We start from the raw sequence: 18,620 nt of genomic DNA on the forward strand, positions 1-18,620 counted from the left end.
GAGCATTTGGGTTTTTCAAAAGTCGATTCCGAACACGTTAACCGAGGACTTGTGAGTGTTTACACGGTGACTCTGGGTTTTCGCACACCACAAGCGAGGATACGGTGAGCATTGAAACTGCCATTTTGACACTTACCTCTTTTCCCTTTTGTGAACCACCGTGTTGGCCAATTGCACACCTCAGTGAGGTGGTTCCAATCTTAATGTCTCAATGTGGACTCTCGACACGCTGTATCTGGGTGGAGCAGAATGTCGCAACCAGGCGGGCCTGGCAAAGTATGAAGGCGAGAGCAAGTTTGGCCAACCTCCGCAGCTGCTGCTGCCAACCGCATCCTAGCCAACGCCACCACCCCCCCCCCCCCCCAACCCCCCGCCCCCCTCCTCATGCACGCCGCTGGCATCCTTGGTATCCAGAAGCTGTGGTTTTCCAGTGGAAATGTGATAGGGCCAAGTCACCATGCTAGAAGAATGTGTGTTTAGCCTCACACAAGCACCTGGTGTGGCCATGAGCGGCTTCCCCCCCCCCCCGTCAGGGACAGCCGGTCGGGGGCCGTGTGTCGGGGAGAAAATGTCCCATTTGTAAGAATGTGGCGGAGTTTCCAGGAAGGCTGAAGAGTTGTCGGCAACCACCGTGTGACACAAAATGAACACGTCGTTGGTGCACCAGAGTGTCCCTTTATTATTTATTGTATGGTGATATAGCGAAAATAGAAGTTAGAGGAGTCAAAGGGTTTTAAAACCGCCACGTTGATCTTTTATTGTTAGAAGTGAAAGTCGCTCGCCGAGACACCAGAAACACATTTTGCCATTCCCCCCCCCCCCCCCCCGGTGCATTCTGCTTTCATTACTTTTCCATCGACGAGTAGGGTGGTGGATGAATGTGAAATGGAAATGCGACACATTTCTGGGAGAGAAATTCGACGGCCGTGTGCTGGGAGCCACGATGTTTGCAACGTTTATTGAGGAGGACGATCTCTATCGGCAGCCTGCGGCGCTTCAGCGCTCGAGACAAAGAGCGGTCACATTTCTGATGGTGGAAATTCAAGTCATGCAGTCCAGTGTGAGCCTCCGGATATTATGTTTTAGGCTTTGCTGAGATCCTCAGTGTGCGTCGGTTTCAGCTGTCTGACCACCAAGTCCTCCCCGGAGTGGCTCACGCTGTCCTGGGCGGTGTGCAGTCAGCAGTTTAAAACACATTCCATGGCTTCACACATCTCTTCCTCTTGGTTGTGTCTGTCTGTGAGACACCCCCCCCCCCCCCCCCCCCCCCCCGCCTTCTGCCCTCTAACCCTACCGCCAATGTCACAAAGGCCGCCCAGGGACAACGCGCGAGCCTCGGTTTAAAGAGGATCTGAGGTTGGTCATGGCAGGCGGGGGGGGGGGAGGGGGGTGCTTCGGTGTAGCTCCACCGCCACCAACCTATTCTGTGCTGTCGGCCCGCACAGTATCCAAATACCAAGAGGCTTGCTGAAAACAGAATTGGTGTTTTCGGTAGTCCCACATTGAAGCCATTAAAGTATTTTGTATAAAGCCGATGGCGCTTGGCATGGGACCCGAACGAAACTTTGGAGAATGTCTTTCAAGAAGGGAAGGCGTGCATTCTTGTGGTAAGACACAGGCAGTTCCTTTATATGTTTGTTCGCTTAACTTAATTTTCTCATAAGAATTGAGATCTTACAAGCTGTGGGGCACATGTTGGTGGGAAGAAGTGTATGTGTGTGTGTGTGTGTGTGTGTGTGCGCGCCCATGTTAGCAGCCAACCTCTGGAGGAGATTAAGGGACAGACGCGCTCGGGTTTCCTCCACGTCGGAGCCATTTCTACGCAGCCCAGATCAGTCCAACCGCCTCAACATCAAATCAGCCTTCACGGTTTCTGACCCCAAAAACTCTCCCAAGCTAATCGTCTGTAGTGTCTGCAGGACTCGAAATAAAAGAGACGTCATGACAGGAATCACCTCATGCAAAACCCCCTCCAGGCTCAGAGACGTTTTACCAGAGGTTGTGTAATGTCTTATCTTATTCTTAACTCTTAAACCACAAACTCATCTCGTTTCCTTTTCGACAAAACGGCGCATATGTCGCACCGTTGCGTGTCGCGAACCTTGGACACCGTGACCTTTTTGCCCCTCGCCCGCGCGCAGCCCCCCGAACAGCAATCCAGACGTGAGTGAGGCCTCTGTTCTCGTGTCATCGCGGCCCAGCGGCACCGGGACTGTGGCCCGTCAGCTTTTAATTCGCTCCAAATTTCAAAAGAATGTCTCCCCCGCTCCACCAGCGGTACACTTCCACCTCTCGGGCCACGTTTGGCACAGGCGCCCGGTGCTTTGGGGCAGTGAAGTTGTTGGTGAACGTGCGCTCTGCAGTGGCCCTGAAAAGCAGGCGTCTTGTTGTTGTGGTGTTTAGTCGCCAGGGGGCGGTGTGGAGCCCAATTCGGACTGGAACTTTCTGGGGGGGGGGGGCTGGCTCTGCCGCTCCTCATGAAGCATTTCGGCCTCGCGCCAACAGCTCATCGAGCACCACTTTCCCCTTTGCCCCCCACCCCCCTGCCCCTCTAAGTCTGAGCCCCCTTAGCGAATTGCTTACCCTCTTCATGCGCTGTGCTGTCCCCTCCGTCAACCCTCCATCAGGGAAGGATATGAGGGCTCAGTGCTGCTGAGAGGCTCCTCTCCCAGGTGGATTCTCAGGTTGCTGCCGCGGCCTTTGATGGTGAAAGGCGAGCCGACCGGGTCTTAGACGGATCCCCTGCGGGCAGGCAGGCCCACAGACGGGCTCTCGTTAAAAAAAGCACCACCTTTGTGTTCCCACAGGAGGTGGATGTAATTAACATAGCTTTAGTACTACCTGTGTTTGCAGCTGCCGTCGTCAAGGCTACTTCTGTGTGTGTGCTTAAGAACAGGGAGGGTTTCGGGGTAGGTGGGCGGTTGGATGGGAGAGGCAGCGGCGTGCCCGTGCCCGTGCACGTGCACGTGAGCGCTGTGGGGGTGTTCAGTGCGCAGCCGAGGGTGGCCGATGTAACGCTCCGAGCCTGGCCCGTGTCTTTCCTGGGCCTCGGCAGTAGCTGGAGCAGCTATAAAGTCGATTGGTCATCAGAGGCCCCTGGCCCCTCCGCCGCCCCCCCCCCCACCAGGGCCCCTGTGTCGGTCTTCAGGTTTCCCCTGATGAGAAAGTCAGCGTCGGTCGATCCAGGCTGGCCCTGGTGGACGAGAGGGCGAACCGAGTGCCCTTCTAGTTCTTGCACTGAATAACCCTTCACTGCCACGACAATTGATATTTACGGCTCGTCCTCCCTCCCTTGTGGCCTTGCAGGACGTCCTCAAAGAGTGCCAGGAGCAGATTGAGCGCGTGTTGGTGAGCAGCCTGCGTGAGGGCCGCCAGCAGCAGCAGCAGCAGCAGCAGCAGACGCAGAGAGGCCCCAGCGGGAAAGGCCTGGACGAGCTGGATCAGTCCTCCACCCCCACAGACGTCCGCGATGTCAACTTGTGAACCACCAGAGGGCGATATTGCACAGGATTTACAAAAAAAAAGCATCATGAAAAAAAACTTTTTTTTTTTTTTAATGCAGAAAAAAAGAACAAAAGAAGAAAAACGTCAAAAAAAAGACACAAGCCCTTTAAGAGAAAAAGAACAATGCTTGCTAGTTTTTTTTTTTTTGTAGATTTTTCTGTTCTTCAAATCAAAAACAACTGCCCACAAAATAGATTTTCTACAATGTTTTTGTCCAAAAGCAACAAATTTGATTGAAGATGACGCTCTGGTGCCTTGGATATACAGAAGGGAAGCCAATCATATTTGCATTCTGCCTTTGATTGTATAGTATGACCGTTAAGTTATATGAACCCTTGCTAGAAGTTGTGGAAACCATTCAAAAATGTCACGGGATCACGGCGGGCCTTCTTTTATTTTTTTCTGTTTGGTTTTACATGAGTAGTATCACTATAACATTCGTGGCTGATGCAAGAGAGGACACGAGCTCCTCGACCATCAGAAGGTCCACGTGAGAGAGACGGGCGAAGCCGTGAGAACATGATGCTTAAAGTTGGTGGGGTCACGATCCCATGGAAGAGACGGGATCATAATAATTATTGGTAGTATTAGTAATTGTTATGATTATTATAGACAATATCATTGGATATGTTTTGGAACTGAGTAGTAGAGATCAATAAGCTCCTCTTTGTCTGGCTGCTTGTGTGTCAGTTTGGTGCGTGTACGCGTTTAGATGCGAGCACGCCGGATTTCGAGCATGCGTGCGTGTGGGTCTGTGGTATGAATGCTTCACGTGAACCTGAACCTCCGGTAGCCGCGTGCGTTCTCTGACTTAAAGACTGCGTATGAGCAGGAGAAGGCTACACATAGTTTGTCCATCAGTACAACAGGGCATCAATGCTAGATCACTGCCTCCATGCATTAACAGTGGATCGTTGTTGGCCAACAATAAACTCGTGTGCACGCACTATGAGTTACACGGATAAACATTTAGCAAAGGAGGGTGCGGGCGAAGGGACTTTCACTTAGAGACCCTTATCTTTCCAAGAGCATTTTCCCTGAGGTGTTAAACCTCAGCCTTGGAGGTCATTCGAGGTGTTTGTTTATTACTACCATTCTTATGACGATGCAGATACTTCTTTCTATTCACGTTGTTACGAGATGGTGTCTCTCCAGCTGGACACAGTTGTGATGACGAATGAGATGCTTTTTAAAGTCCGGAGAACATTGGGCTCCTCTGAATTACTTAGCAGGGACGGCACCAGGTGTGGTGTGGAAAGAATCAGAAAGAGAGGGACCGTTTTTGCAACTATGAAAGTCCCCGTTGAACTGTGGGAGGCATGTGATTGCCAGGCCCAGGTTGGTAGGACAGAGAGGGGTCTTTGGTCGTGCTGCTGTGAAGAGGATTCGCAGCCAGTGGCCTTATGATTAAAAAACAAACAAACGTTGACATCTTCATATTTGGCTGGAACCAACATTCATTTCTCATGATGAATGTCTACAATGACGGAGCGGAGTGAACACAAACATCCTGGGTTTTGAAATGAATCAATGAGGAACCAAGCAACGCCGGGTCATGTGTGGATGAACTTTCATGTAGGGGGACTGGGTCGGGTGGGTGGGCGGGGGATTAGAGGAGTACGGGATGATAATTTACTGTCAATGCATCTGGAGTCCCACATAGGGTTGTTTAAGCTGCCCTATATGATTTCAATGGCAAAGCACTTTGAGAACATGCTCCCCAGGAGATAAGTAGATGAAATGTGTCAGGTTGTGATTGGAGGTGAATGGATTTTTCTTCTTTTTTTTAAAACTTTTTTTTCCTTGTTAGCCTTTTCTTTGGTTACCTTTGTAGGGCTGGTTTCCCAATCATCAGACATACCCTCGTCAAGCAAGAGTCCAATTTAAAAAAAAAAAAAAAAGCTTTTCCACAACTTGCGACGAGAGGACATTCCAATAAAAAAAAAAAAAAGTAAAAAAAACATTCCTTTTTTCGGTGGGGAGTCTGATCATTCAGAGAATTTGAGCAAATACAAAAGGCCAATATGATTTGGAAAAATGCCTCCACGCAGAGTTCACTGATCCACGGGTCCTGTTTGATTTTATTTCACTTTTTTAAAGAAGAAATTAAATATTTGTTTCTACTTGAATTTTTTTTTTTTTTTCTTGATATTTATCAGCATCCCAGCCACCGATGGTCACACATGGGCAGCACCGAGCTACACGAGGAGGTGGTCGTAACATCTAATATTTGCACATGTTCTTCAGAGGGCCATGAGGTTTGCATTTTGAGGACAGCGAGGCCCTTGTTGGAGACCATCTTAACTGATGTGTGCGTCAGTGGCTGCTCCGTTTTTCTGTGGTGCTGGCTTGTGCCTTTCAAGGCCGATCGTCTGTCAGTGAACACGTCCGTCCCCTGTGAGCTTTGCTGCTTCAAATCATTGGCGAGGGGGTTCATCAGCCAAACAGACGTCAGCACCAAACAAGAGACCGATTTTCTTTTTTTCTTTTTTTTTGTTGCTTCGTATTGTTTTAACGGGACACGAGGCTTTGCCACAGAACGGTGTCTTTGACTCAATGTTTGAGTTTTTTTTCCGAGTGTATGTCTGTCAAACTGAAGATAAATGTGGGGAATCACATGTTTTAAATGCTGTTTTTCAGTAAAACTGGGCAATTTAATGACGTGTTTGCCAAAACATCCCTGTTTGAATATTTGATATAACCTCTTCATTTTGCTCTCTCCCAAACGTTAATAGTTGTGATTTTCTTTCCTGCAAATGATTCTTGCATGTGTTATATATTGAGACCATCTTTTCAATTTGTGTTTGATATATTTTATGGGGTGACCAGACCCACAAAAGGGGTTTTCTAAGATTTAGAGATACTGTATTCCAAAGTGAAGAGAGGACAGAGGAGGAGGTGTGAAGACATCAAGAAAAAGTGTCAATATTTTTATTGAGTTATTGTTGTCTTTTTGCGCTGCTAAAAGCTATGAATTTGTGTCATTTATACAAAACAAAATAACATTACTTAGTTGTGATGTGTCACTTGAGTGTGCTGCTATTTTATAAACATGTGTATTATAATATAATTATTTTACTGCTTAAGAGATACATTCAGAAAAACAGAAGTAGATGGTGATAGAAGAACATGAAATGACTATTCGACTGGAAATGTTCTTTGTACAGTTTGACAGTTTGCTTAGATAGCATGTCTCCTTTCCCTCTTCTTTTATCTATTTTGCTCTCCTTCAGTCGCATTCTTCATCGGTGGTATTTCCTACACCTCAGGATTACTGGACAAAAACAAAACACAAACAAATCTTCACCTCTGCGGTTAGCTAGTCTGGAGCGGAGGAGAATGGGTGCCATGGCAACAGTTTTTTTGTGGATGATTCCCTACTGTTTCAGTGGGGAAACAACTTGCTCAGTGAGATGGACGTAAACAGTTGGAGGGTGGGCGCAGCAACATTTCCTGTAGAGGTGGGAAGGGTGTATTTTGTAGATAGTTCAACCATGTTATAATCTTGGTGCTACATCCGACTTGTTGTGATGGGGGAAACAGCATTCCTAAGATGGCCAAAGTACAGTTCTTGCTTTATACAACCACAATCACTCTGAATGTCAGTCGATATGGATTCTGTATGTAAGAAAGCTACGTTTTGGTCTGAAACATTATATGTGTGTGCGCACCATTGTAACTGCCACGTAAGAATGGGTTGAGCTACACCTGTCATGTCTGACCATAAATACTCTGATATCTGGAAGTTTCAATGGTGCAGATTTCCCTTCTAGCTGCCCCGCCTCCACTATAACTCATATCATGTACCTCAAATGTCTGTTGCACAACCTCTGTTCAATAAACTTCTGCTTTAAAGGGTGTGACACCACATCAGCTCACTATTTCCCACGCCTGTGCTCCTTTTAAGCAGTGTGTCTGACTGCTCCACGATCAATAGACTGGTTTGTGTGGGAGTCCGCAATGATACAGCACAGCACAGTTTAGCTGCACTTTAAGGTTTGAAAGCTACACAAAGCACTGATGTGTGAGAATGTGAGAGGGGGGGGGGGGGGGGACAACAACAGTTTCCCCTGCGTGCCAGAGTATGAGGACGACCACTTATGAACACGCCCTGCAAATGTGTACACACAAGAAGATTTCATCCGCGTCCAATAAAACTGCAGGCAAACAAGAGTGAAGGAAATGTACTGGTAACAAAAAGGGTTCCCGAGCTGGGACCGCGGCAGGAAACGGAGCCTTATAAATGTGAAGGGACGACTTCATTCCTATGAAACTAAATGGTGCACAATCACCGAAGTAAAAGGCAGACTTTTGACCTCCCGCATCACCCCTCGTTCATTGCGGCACATTATAATTGGATGGTTTGGGGATGGTGCCACATGCATGGAACATGAAGGAGGGTTACACTTCCTCTTGTGTTGGCGTTCTGTTGCCATCTCTTATGTTAACTGGTCGTTTTTGACACGTCTTAAATTCAGCTGTAAAATTCACTAAAAAAGATTATCTATCCAGTTTAGGTTTCCTTATCCATGAAAATATTGGTTTTAATATGTTCGCTGATTGGCCTCAATTTTATCACCTGGTAAATTGGATAACAAGGTCAAATGAGTTCACATAATGGGGAGAGGAGCTGGCTGACTTGAAGATTTTAGTTTTGGCTCTAATTAATCTAACTGGGTCAAAGGCGAACCCTAATTTCAACCAGAGCAAAATGTTCTTGTTTTATTTTGTTGGAATAGAGATTCCTGACAAAGTCAAAAAAGCCTTGATGCAATAAACACATTTTTTTGGTTTATTTTTGCATTTAAAACCGACCCCGACACAAAGTGTGTTGTTTGTGCTCTCTAATGGCGACATATATTAAAGTAGCTGGTTCGACAGACTTCTACAAGTTTAAGTTTAATATACTGAAATCGATGAAAGCTAAACAAATAACACTGGAATACCTTTTAGATTTGAGTTGGCCTTTTGTAAACAGGTAAACTGTATTACTTCTATTGATCACAGGTGCTAATGCTTGGGTTTAGTTCAAATTTGCATGATCAGGTCTGGTTTCTGTTGGTGAAAATAGTCCAGGATGTAATAATATGTAATGTAATAATAAGAATGTACCCATCACTTGCCTGATGTTCACTGGGATGATTCCAGCCCCTGGATTTTGTGATTATTTGGACTTCTATTATGACTCTCATAATATGAAGGTTATTGTGACATTTTCTGTCAAATTTATGGCTGCGATACAATTTCATATCTTATAGAGAATAAAGAGGCTACTGAATATTGCTTTCAAATTTCCACAACAATCAACACAACGCGGTTGGTAATGAGGAAATAATATCCTAGCTCCAGTACTTGAGCCCATAGAAAATATTCTCTTCTGGCTTTACATATTGACAGAGAAAGTGAACATCCTAAACAATAATACACTTTTAGAATTGTACTTATAGCATGGTTTGTGTTACAGACTTACCAGATCTAACCAAAAAAATGGATTAATTAATTAATGGTCAAAGATAGGTGGATTTGGATTCACTTGAAAACTCATAGTTCCCACGGACTGACTTACCGCAAAACCAAATGAAAATAAAAGGAAAAGATTCTCCTACATTTTGTATCATTTTTAAGTTAAAAATGTAACACACATTCAACCCAATTTAAAGTGTTACGGTAAAAGTACATATTGGAACTGATACATTTAAAAAAAAAAGTTTTTTATTGATACATAATTGTATAACTAACATCTGCCATTGTTCTTATAGTTTCCAGTTGTAGTTTTACGTATACTAGTGTGACCTCTCAGGAAACCGACTTCCACGCGCGACACAAGTTCGCGACGGTACGGACTTTTTAAAGCTGCCACACGTCAAAGCAATATTTACACATATAGTGCTTTTATTGTATAGCATGGAGACGCTGACATTTGGGCTGAGCCTTATTCGACAGTAAGTGCGGTTGACGTTCATATTCGAATATTTATGATAAATGTCTCGTGTTTGTCACCGAGTGTTTGTTTCTCCTAAAAATAGACATTGTGGCTGCGTATTCTCCTTCGACCTGTGAACGCCGGACAAGTTACATTTGATACAGCAGCCCTCTGTGTGTGAATATATGTATGACATGTCTCAGGGGTATTTGTAGCTAACATGTTAAGCCCCTTCATGTTGCCTTACAAGTCAGTTAGTCACTTTCACCGTCAGTTTCAAGCGAGCTCGTCTGCCTGCAGTGACGTCATTGAAAAGTGTTTGTCATAGAGTGCGACCCCCAGTGGACCGATGAGGAATAGCAGCTACTTTTATAGAAATGCAATTTATGTCTTTATGTAATTCTCAAACTAGCAAGTCATCTGGCAGGCCGAGCTGGACACCCTACACTATAACTAATAACCATAGTAACAGTAATAATCATTTCTATTCATCTGATTAAAAAAGCAATGCGCCGACTTTGTGTTATCTTGGGCTCTGGGAAATTCCCGCAAGGCATTTCACTATTTTCTGATGTTTGAAGATTTAATAACTAGTACTAAAGATTATTGATAGATTAATGGATGTGGGGCACTGCCAAGGCAACTGTCCGAATTAAGACCGAATTAAGGAGCCATGTTTGGTCATCTGCCCTTCTCAAAGGTCCTTCAGCAAAACATTATGCAGAGTAAACATGTTCATGTGTATGTATGTTTTACAAAAGCCTGATCATTTGAAATAATCTGTTAATTGATAATTGCTCCTTTGCTTTGATGTTGAGTAGTGGTTTCTTTTCTGCAGTGGGGAAACGCAGCACAACAAAGACGGCCTGCTTCAAGGTATAGTACGACTGAAGATCAAAAGTCACATGTTTACAGTCTTACTCTCATCCCTTCGTCTTCCTCCACACAGGCCAGGCCATCGATTCACCCTTGTCTGAGACCGGGCTGCAGCAGGCGGAGGCAGCAGGCTGTTACCTTAAAGATGTTGAGTTCAGCAACGTGTTTTCCAGTGACATGCTGCGGGCTCAGCAGGTGCAATGCTGTGAAACCTTCGTTTTAAAAATGAATCAAGACGCTGCAGGGAAAAGTCATTTTATTATTCAACTTTATTGAGTCACATATGAGTCCATAAGAAAGCATCAAAGACAAATACAACCAAACTAAATATAAGAAAAGACATACTGACAGTTGTTCAAATGTGAGTATTACTCAATGTTTGGATCAGTCTAGGCCTTTGCGATTCCTCTCTATGAATCATTTAATCAAATTTGATATTCTCTCAAGAGAGCTGTCTTCACATCGTCTGTACACACGTGAAATTGATGTGCCGGCATATTGGCTTGTGCATACAGCTGCACATCGTCACCATCACTTTAATCAAACCTGATGATGTGACCCAAACATCTCATTTGATGTACCACACTCAGTTCTTGGCTGATTAGATTTAATAGAAATACTTTACACTATCACACCTCATTGGACTGAGCTTTTCCAGTCATGTCATGTCCGCTCTTGACATTTGTTCCTGTGAGCAATATTTATTGTGGCAAGAACAATAAAAAAAACTCCCAAGTGACGCACGTTAGTATGCGCTGACTAAATGAGCTCAATGTGTATTATCTATTCCAGACGGCTGAAACAATAATGAAACACAACCACAGTTGTTCTGCCTTACAGTTGGTGTGTGACCCTTTGCTTAAAGAGAAAGTGAGTGGCATTTCCTTTGTGTGATTTTTACAACGAAAAGTGCTTTTTTTAAAATGAAAAACATTTTCTCAAGATACATTTACTCATTAATAGAGACGCATGAGTGATCCAGTCACAGTCTGGTTCTCTTCCAGAGCTTTGGGATAGCGGAGGGGCGGCCGGTGCAGGACGTGAGGGAGATGGCCGAGGCAGCGGGCCAGTCCTTTCCAGGCTTCACCCCTCCAAAGGGGGAGACCCAGGAGCAGGTGAGGCGGGGGGGGCTGTGGCTGTGGAAGAAGGTTTGAGTAGCTGTTTCTCTGTCATTTCATCCATCCTGCAGGCGTTATTTATCTCTCTCTCATTCAGCATGTCGTTACTCCTCACACGTCAGATAACATGTGTGTCCTGATACAGAGTGACGTAAATATTCATACCGTATCTCCTTCCAACATATACAACTTAAAAACAGATGTGTTGTTTCTTGCACACACACGATCCTCTGGTTTGGAACACGATTGGTCTGGGTTCTTTTGTCCAATGTCTTCATCCCTTGTGTAGTAGCAGATAATAAAAGGAAATGGCCTTCCTTATTTAACGGCGGCTATGGATCCAACCTGAATACCCACTAAGTGGCAGGAAAGCACTCACTTTCTCAGTCCAATCCCTTCCTCTGCCTTGGTGTAACAGAGGTCTCAGGGCCTCTTTGCACCCACATGATCTGTATATGTTGTTGTATGCGCCAGAGCACCTGTGAGGCAGGAGGACTGAAGTACATGCCCTTCCACTGTCAAACCCCGCTTAGCTTTGTGTTCATTTGTGTAAGAGGCTGCGTGTGTGAGGGGGCGTCGGAAGGAGGGATGTTCTATTCCAAAAGTCACCTTCCTGCGTGCTTCATCCATTAGACGTTAACTCTGGTCCGTCCCAGTACGTGACCGGCACATCACCGCGATGATGATGCTGAAACTCAAAGGTGGATTTGACGTAAGCAACGGGCGCCCCAATCAGTGCCGGCTCCATGCCTCCCTCCCTCCCTCCCTCCCTCCTTTGCCTTGACCAGTTACTGGTGGTTGAATCAGGTTGAAACTGAAAAGCTTTTATAATGAAAAAGTTTGTCCAATGCATCAACCTTCACCTTGTACCCCTCAGAGAATGCAAGAGAAGCCTGACACAGTTCATAAACGTTTGCTCCATTCAGGTGAAAGAGCGCGTCAAAGGGTTCTTGGAGAAAACCCTCCAGCAGATTGGGGCCCAACACTGGCGTGACGGAGGGGAGGGTGAGACCTCCTCCTCCTCCTCCTCCTCCGCTCCATCGGCAGCATCTCCCGCGGAGGGACGCGCAGACGAGGGGGTCCGAGGTGTCCCCGTCCACGCGCTGGTGGTCACCCACGGGGCCTACATGTGCGCGGCGGTGCGTTTCTTCGTGGAGGAGCTAGGATGCTCCTCGCCTCCGGGCTCCGACAGAGAGCACATGTTCGCTCTGAGCCCCAACGCGGGTCTGAGTCGGTTTGTGCTCACCGTGAGGAGAGAGGAGGGCCGGTTCAGATTGTCAGCCATGCGCTGTGTCTTTGTCCACAGGTTGGGACGAGGGGGGCATTCAAAAGTCGGAGCTAAATGAACAGCAGTCTGCTTTTTTAAGCTGAGTGAAAAGTGAAAAGTATCCACATGTGGAACAGTTTTCTATCTCTAGTAATTGAATACAGACATCTAGTTTAAATTCACCAATATTTCATAATGTGGCCTAAAAAATAGAATGATTTATCTCATTTCCAGGGCATATAATGCTGTTTGTGCGCTGGGCAGCTTTTATTTCCACTCATAGAGGGTTTGTGTTGCAGGGCAACGTCATCACGTCTCTGGCTGTTCATTACTCTAAGTGTGGGCAGCTTAGTGTTCTAATGAGTCCATGTTTCTATATATATTCTCCGGATGTTCATACGTAGGAAGAAAGAGCTGAACTGCAACAGTGTTAACTTTTGGGGAATCAGTGACTTTGTCATTGTTGGGAATTAACCCTTAAGTCACTGAGGAAAAGTGCATGCAGGTGGTTTCTGTATTTTATTCCACTCTGTTGTTCTCTGTGACCCTGAAATTGAAAAAAAAAGGGACGCTGTAACACCTGAGCGCTCCCATTTTCCAAAATAAGAAAATGTAGCCTCTATATGATTCTGTATTATAGTTGAATATCTGTGGAAACTTGCCAATGGGGAAAAAAGTTTAAATTTAAATATATGTTTAAATAAAACATTTTGTCTGCTCTGGTTCTCATTTGTATGATTGATTTTACATTCTGATTCAGAAACACATCCTCCCCTATACTGGTTCCACTCCACCATCGTCTACATTCATTTAATATTATTATGTCTTTTGGAGATTATTTGCCAGTTACACAACCAATTGGCTGTGTGCATAATAACCACATGACTTGTGTGCCTTTCCGTAGGAGGCGATTGGTTGGTTGAAGTGTTCAACTAAACCCAAAGTGTATTTCATTAGAATTGACCCCCATAAAGACGACAATTAGACAACACGAGTCCCGTTTCATTCCCAGTTCTTCTTTTTCCTTCGATATGCACAGATTGGCTAGAAAGTAAGTTACTCGTATCAGTGATCCGTTGCTCATGGGACAACAGCCATGGGCAGACAAATCAGACATCACGCACCCAGTAGTTATTACCATTTAATTTTTCTAGGGCCGGGACTCGATTAAAAATATTAATCTAATTAATTAGAGGCTTTGTAATTAATTAATCGAAATTAATCGCATTTTTATTGCATAAATATTTGACCTGAGAACAGTGAGAAGTAATTTTTTTCACATGGATTTTTATTTTTGTTCAACCAATTCCAGCAGACAAGTTAAGAAATAGCATATTTAGAAATATAGTACTTTCCTGATCCACATTTGGGATTAGCTCCATAGGGGAGTCGGTATGGATCCTCTCAATTCACACGCGGGCATCAGCACACATGTCAAAAAAAGGGAAATAAGGATCACAGCATAAAAGTAGTGAAATCAACTAGGGCTTTATTAGAAATGCCATTATATGACTTTACTTGACCTGCAATTCTACGGTTGTGGATTCTACGGTTGTGGATTCCAGCCTGAGAATCTATGAGAATTGAGGTTGGATTCAAAAGCATCAACAGGTGTGTGGTGGAACAGTGCAGGGAGATAGCAGGAAGGCTGAAGTGTGGAGGATCCTCAGTTCAAACCTGCTGTCTCAGAAGGAGGGTTTGGTTGCAGTCAGGGCTTTAAACTGTAAACTTTGAAACAGTTTTGAGGTTCAGTAAACAATCCCAAGGTCTAATATGAGAAACGGACACAATGAGGCATGTGCTTGAATAGCACAAGGGAACAACTGAAGGGCTGCAGGCTCCAACCTGCTGTCTGAGGTTGTGGGTTCACGCCCCTTCAGACATCACTTCTGCTTTGAAAGAGTTTTGAGGTTTGAGTAGCAGTCTCAAGGTTAAATACGAGAAACAAAAATGTAATTTGTGCATGGTGAGGTAGTGCAGCACAAGAGCTGAGGAGCTACTGTCCTTACACTGTAGGTTGTGGGTTCAAGCCCAGTCTTGGGTTTGAGCCTTTGGCTTTACTTCAGGTTTGAGTAGCAGTCTCAAGGTTAAATACAACAAACAAAGAGTTGGTTAGTGTGTGGTTAAGTAGCACAGTGGAAGAGCAGCTGCCACAAGCCTGCACTGCATTTGAAGGTTGTGGGTTCAAGCCCAGATGTGTAAATAGCATTTAGAAGAGTGTTAAAGTTTAACTCACATGCTCAAGGTTAAATAGGAGAATCAAAGTTGGCAAAATGTGACCAGGACTGGTAGTGTAGGGGTGCAAGAAGGAGCCGAAAGCCTCTGTAAGTGCCGCCAGTGGGTTCAAATCCTGCTCCTGCCAAGTCTTGAGCGCACTACTGCGGAGGTAGTTGTGGGGGCATTGTCCCCACTGGTTGTTTCAGAGAAGTGAACCCTGGGTGTTATGCAGAAACACAAGGCGCGTTCACTTGAGTTATGATGGCATTGTCAAGAATGATGAAGAATCTTTTGGATGATGAATTAACTAAATTTGATGTTAATTGCTTTGCTTTTAGCACTTATTAGCCATGCTATGTAGCCTATAGGGTTCCACCTTTTTGACGGGAGAGAAGGCCGGATGAGTCAGTAAAGATGAGCAGATGTGTCTCATTCAGTGGTCACACTGACATGAAACTCATTACAGCCTCTGAGGGCATTTTTCAAGACAATCACATGTTTGTCTACTTCAGGGCATCCTGTGGACAACCTTAAACTGGTACAGTCTGGACAGTCTGGCACAGGGTGTAGATTTGTTTTACCTATTTAGTATATCCACCCTCCAATTCTCTGTTACATTCAAATTCAACTCACTTGTGCCTTTACCAATGCAGGAAGGATGAATAGCACGGTTGATCCTCCAAGATGCACCAATCCGTCTCTGGGGCAATATCCCATTATGATTTTTTATAAATGTCAGTTACCCAAAACTAAAAAAGGATTTAGGAAGAGCCACCATGTCCCTTGAGGGTTGAACTCAGATAAGGTTTAAAGTACAGAAATTTGGGGCATTTGGCATTAGTCACAGGGACGTGTAGGTTGCTCCATCTAAGATCATTCCAGTCATGTCATGAGAAAAAAATATTGTGAAAAAGTCAAAATATGTAGGGTCAAAAAAGAAAAGATTTTTTTTTAAATAGGTGAAAAAATATTATAAAAAATATATGTAAGGTCAATATATATAATATAATATATATATTATTAGGTCCGGGACTCGATTAAAAATATTAATCTAATTAATTGCATTTTCATTGCATAAATATTTGACCTGAGAACAGTGAGAAGTAATTTTTTTCACATGGATTTTTATTTTTGTTCAACCAATTCCAGCAGACAAGTGTAGAAATAGCATATTTAGAAATATAGTACTTTCAGAAATTCCGGTAGCCTATAAGTAAGTAGACCTTCTGTAAACTATGTTTTTTTAAGTAGTACTTTCAAGTACATTCAGAACATTGGTTATTTTTTCAGACGTGGACTTAGTTACCCTGGTCCTTAAACCAGTCATCTGGTGCAGTGTGGGTTGGGTGTGGGTCCTTGTACGTCCACGCTAGCTGCTAATTGTTTTGCGTTGAGGTGATACTTGAGACTCGATGTGAATTCCTTGTTGCACAGCTTGCACACAACTACGCTCTTATTGATGCTTCCATCCGTGTGTTTATTATAATAAGATTTCCCATTCACGGGGCCACCCGACACGGTCTCGTCAGCTTCTTCGTTCATGTTCACTGTGGTTTGTTGTTGTCTGAAGTCATGAACGCTAGTTGGTGCTCCAGTATAATCGGTCCTCCGAAACTCATCCAGTGAGAAACGTTCCGCGGTGCAAAAAATAAGTGTAAAAATGCGTAAAAAATGTTTAATGTTTTTTTTGTGTAATTAATTAATCTTAATTCACATTGTAATTAATTAATCGTAATTAACGCTCTAAAGTCCCGGCCCTAATTTTTTCACATGAGAAATAAAACAACATGAACTGTATAAATAATAATAGAGGCTACGAAGGAAGTCTTTTTACACATTTCAATAAATAAATACCTTTTCATCTCTGTGATTATTGGTGTCCGGCACCTGACATAATTTGATTCTCTTCATGACTGTGTAATCTAAGGAAATGGCAGGTTCTTTTTTTTCAGCGTGTGCTTTGTCTTTTTTGGTTCAGTTAGTAAACTCCACGAATGAAGCTTCACTGCTCCAACAAATGTGCGCATAAATATTCACAATTACTTACAGATTACACATTTTCACATTTGCAAAAACAAACATTGCCACATTCGACCCGAGGTTTAAAATTTAACTTGGCGGAAGAGGTCAGCAGGACGCCGGACCATACTTACCCTGCTTACGTCTGCTATTCAAAGACTACATGTGTACAAGCTGCTGTGACGTAACGTGTTACATCATCGAGCGAGATACCACCATTCCAACAATCTCAACACTTAACGATGACTTGATCGTTTGTGAAATGACGGCCTCCACCGAGTCCAGCAGAGCATCTACTTATGAACCCAAGCTCAGTCTCTTAGTCCTGCTCTGCTCGGTCTGCGATATTAGTCTTGACGGGGCTGACCGGCCCGTTGGGCTGCAGGACCCGCAGGGGGTCATCGCAAGAGGTGATGGTCTCTTTGGACACGGCGCCGGCCTGGTCCTGGTCGGGCTGCCGGTGCTCTACGTCCTTGTGATCCCTGGCAGAATGGGAGGGGTGTGAATGTGATCTTAACGGATCGGAGGGGTTCACCGCCTCACTCCTCCTCCGTCGCTCCACCGAGGGGCCGGAGAAGCGCTCCGCCGGGGAGGAAGAGGAGAGCTCGGGCCCGGCCGCTTGAAACAGCCGGCCCGGGCTTATGGAGTCATGGGGGTCCGCCACGTCCAACCCAACGGGCTGGAAGAGACAATCTCCTGGGTCCTTTTGCCTCTGTTGGGTATAGAAAAAAAGCAAGAAAATACTTAATGTGACCTTTTTCCCCCTGCAGTCATTTCTTGATTTGAGCCAGATGAAATGCAATACTCACAGAGCTGTACAAATCTCCCGCTGAGTCCATACAGAGGAACCTTTTTCTGCGCATATCAAATATTGACACATAGTTGCTCGTAGCTGTTCTTACTGGCATAATAACTGTAAGAAGAAGGTTTAAACATGCAAAAATTAGATGTACATACCGCAATGTTAAGAGTGTTTGGACATTTCTGGCTTGCACAAACATGCTAAATATGTGTTGTTTATCAACATCACAACATATATTTCTGCTTTTATACACTATCCATGTACTTTCAAACGTTGATCAGGTATGCATACATTTCTTGTGCATTTTGCTTCACATTTACACATAATATTTACAAGGCATGCAATTACCCTGCTAGTAAAATCAAATGGAGTGAGCCTAAGGAATTTACTTTGTACAAAGGAGTTGTGTCTTTGCGGTGTGGACAGACTCACCAAAAGAGTTTCTGTAAAGGCCTTTTCTCGTCCCCCCACTGGGCTCCCAGTAGAAACGACTGGCACCAGCTGATGCATCCGCGCGCGCGCCCGTCTGGAAGCTCCTCCGCTGGTGCTGCCCCAGGCGCTTTGGCCCCCGGAGCCTCGGTGTAGAGTCCACGGATACGGACGCGTGTACGGCAATCAGGAGCAGAGAGAGGAGAGCCGGCTGCATGGTCGATGGCGAGGCCGCGCTCTCTCTTTGCTCTCGACGGCACGAATGTTCAGGTTGGCGTGTGAGCAGCTACTGAAGGAGGAGAAAGTCCAACAGGTCTGTTTAAACAGAGGGTCAATGAACTGGTGGACTCATTTACCAAAGTGACCCAAAGCCTTCCTTTTCCTTGGATAAGAGTTGTGTGGAATTTCTGCAGGCTTCACTGGTAGAACACTATTTAACTGTGTGAGAGGACTGGGAAATGTCAA

The 18,620-nt window shown here is 44.8% G+C and overlaps 3 protein-coding genes across 5 annotated transcripts in view; 2 read left to right on the top strand and 1 right to left on the bottom strand.

Annotated features, from left to right (window-relative positions):
* Positions 1-7,362, top strand: part of ccnd2a (cyclin D2, a) — a 53,154-nt gene extending 45,792 nt beyond the window's left edge. For all 3 annotated transcript variants that reach the window (XM_062562930.1, XM_037451428.2, XM_037451429.2), the window contains exon 5: positions 3,307-7,362. In XM_062562930.1, coding sequence (XP_062418914.1) covers positions 3,307-3,483 — 177 coding nt within the window. In that variant the 3' untranslated portion in view covers positions 3,484-7,362. The remainder of the gene's footprint in view (positions 1-3,306) is intronic.
* Positions 7,363-9,228: 1,866 nt separating this feature from the next.
* tigara (TP53 induced glycolysis regulatory phosphatase a) lies at positions 9,229-13,411 on the top strand. The gene is made up of 6 exons (XM_037451657.2): positions 9,229-9,446; positions 10,266-10,303; positions 10,377-10,498; positions 11,096-11,173; positions 11,308-11,418; positions 12,348-13,411. The coding sequence occupies exons 1-6, from the start codon at positions 9,409-9,411 to the stop codon at positions 12,765-12,767; spliced, it is 807 nt and encodes a 268-aa protein (XP_037307554.2). The 5' UTR covers positions 9,229-9,408; the 3' UTR covers positions 12,768-13,411.
* An 832-nt stretch (positions 13,412-14,243) lies between these two features.
* LOC119196319 (fibroblast growth factor 23) lies at positions 14,244-18,544 on the bottom strand. The gene is made up of 3 exons (XM_037451891.2): positions 18,159-18,544; positions 17,734-17,837; positions 14,244-17,636 (listed from the first exon to the last, which is right to left on the bottom strand). Exons 1-3 carry the CDS (start codon positions 18,370-18,372, stop codon positions 17,244-17,246), a joined length of 711 nt encoding a protein of 236 aa, XP_037307788.2. The 5' UTR covers positions 18,373-18,544; the 3' UTR covers positions 14,244-17,243.
* Positions 18,545-18,620: the final 76 nt, after the last annotated feature.

This window comes from Pungitius pungitius, chromosome 6 (genome assembly GCF_949316345.1).
Source record: "Pungitius pungitius chromosome 6, fPunPun2.1, whole genome shotgun sequence".
NCBI lineage: Eukaryota > Metazoa > Chordata > Actinopteri > Perciformes > Gasterosteidae > Pungitius > Pungitius pungitius.

Coding starts and splice junctions, on each gene's coding strand:
- tigara (XM_037451657.2), top strand. CDS start 9,409: ATGGAGACGCTGACATTTGGGCTGAGCCTTATTCGACA. Junction 9,447..10,265: donor GGGCTGAGCCTTATTCGACA/GTAAGTGCGGTT, acceptor TCTTTTCTGCAG/TGGGGAAACGCAGCACAACA. Junction 10,304..10,376: donor CAAAGACGGCCTGCTTCAAG/GTATAGTACGAC, acceptor TCCTCCACACAG/GCCAGGCCATCGATTCACCC.
- LOC119196319 (XM_037451891.2), bottom strand. CDS start 18,372: ATGCAGCCGGCTCTCCTCTCTCTGCTCCTGATTGCCGTACACGCGTCC. Junction 17,838..18,158: donor CCTTTACAGAAACTCTTTTG/GTGAGTCTGTCC, acceptor TTCTTCTTACAG/TTATTATGCCAGTAAGAACA. Junction 17,637..17,733: donor CGGGAGATTTGTACAGCTCT/GTGAGTATTGCA, acceptor TATACCCAACAG/AGGCAAAAGGACCCAGGAGA.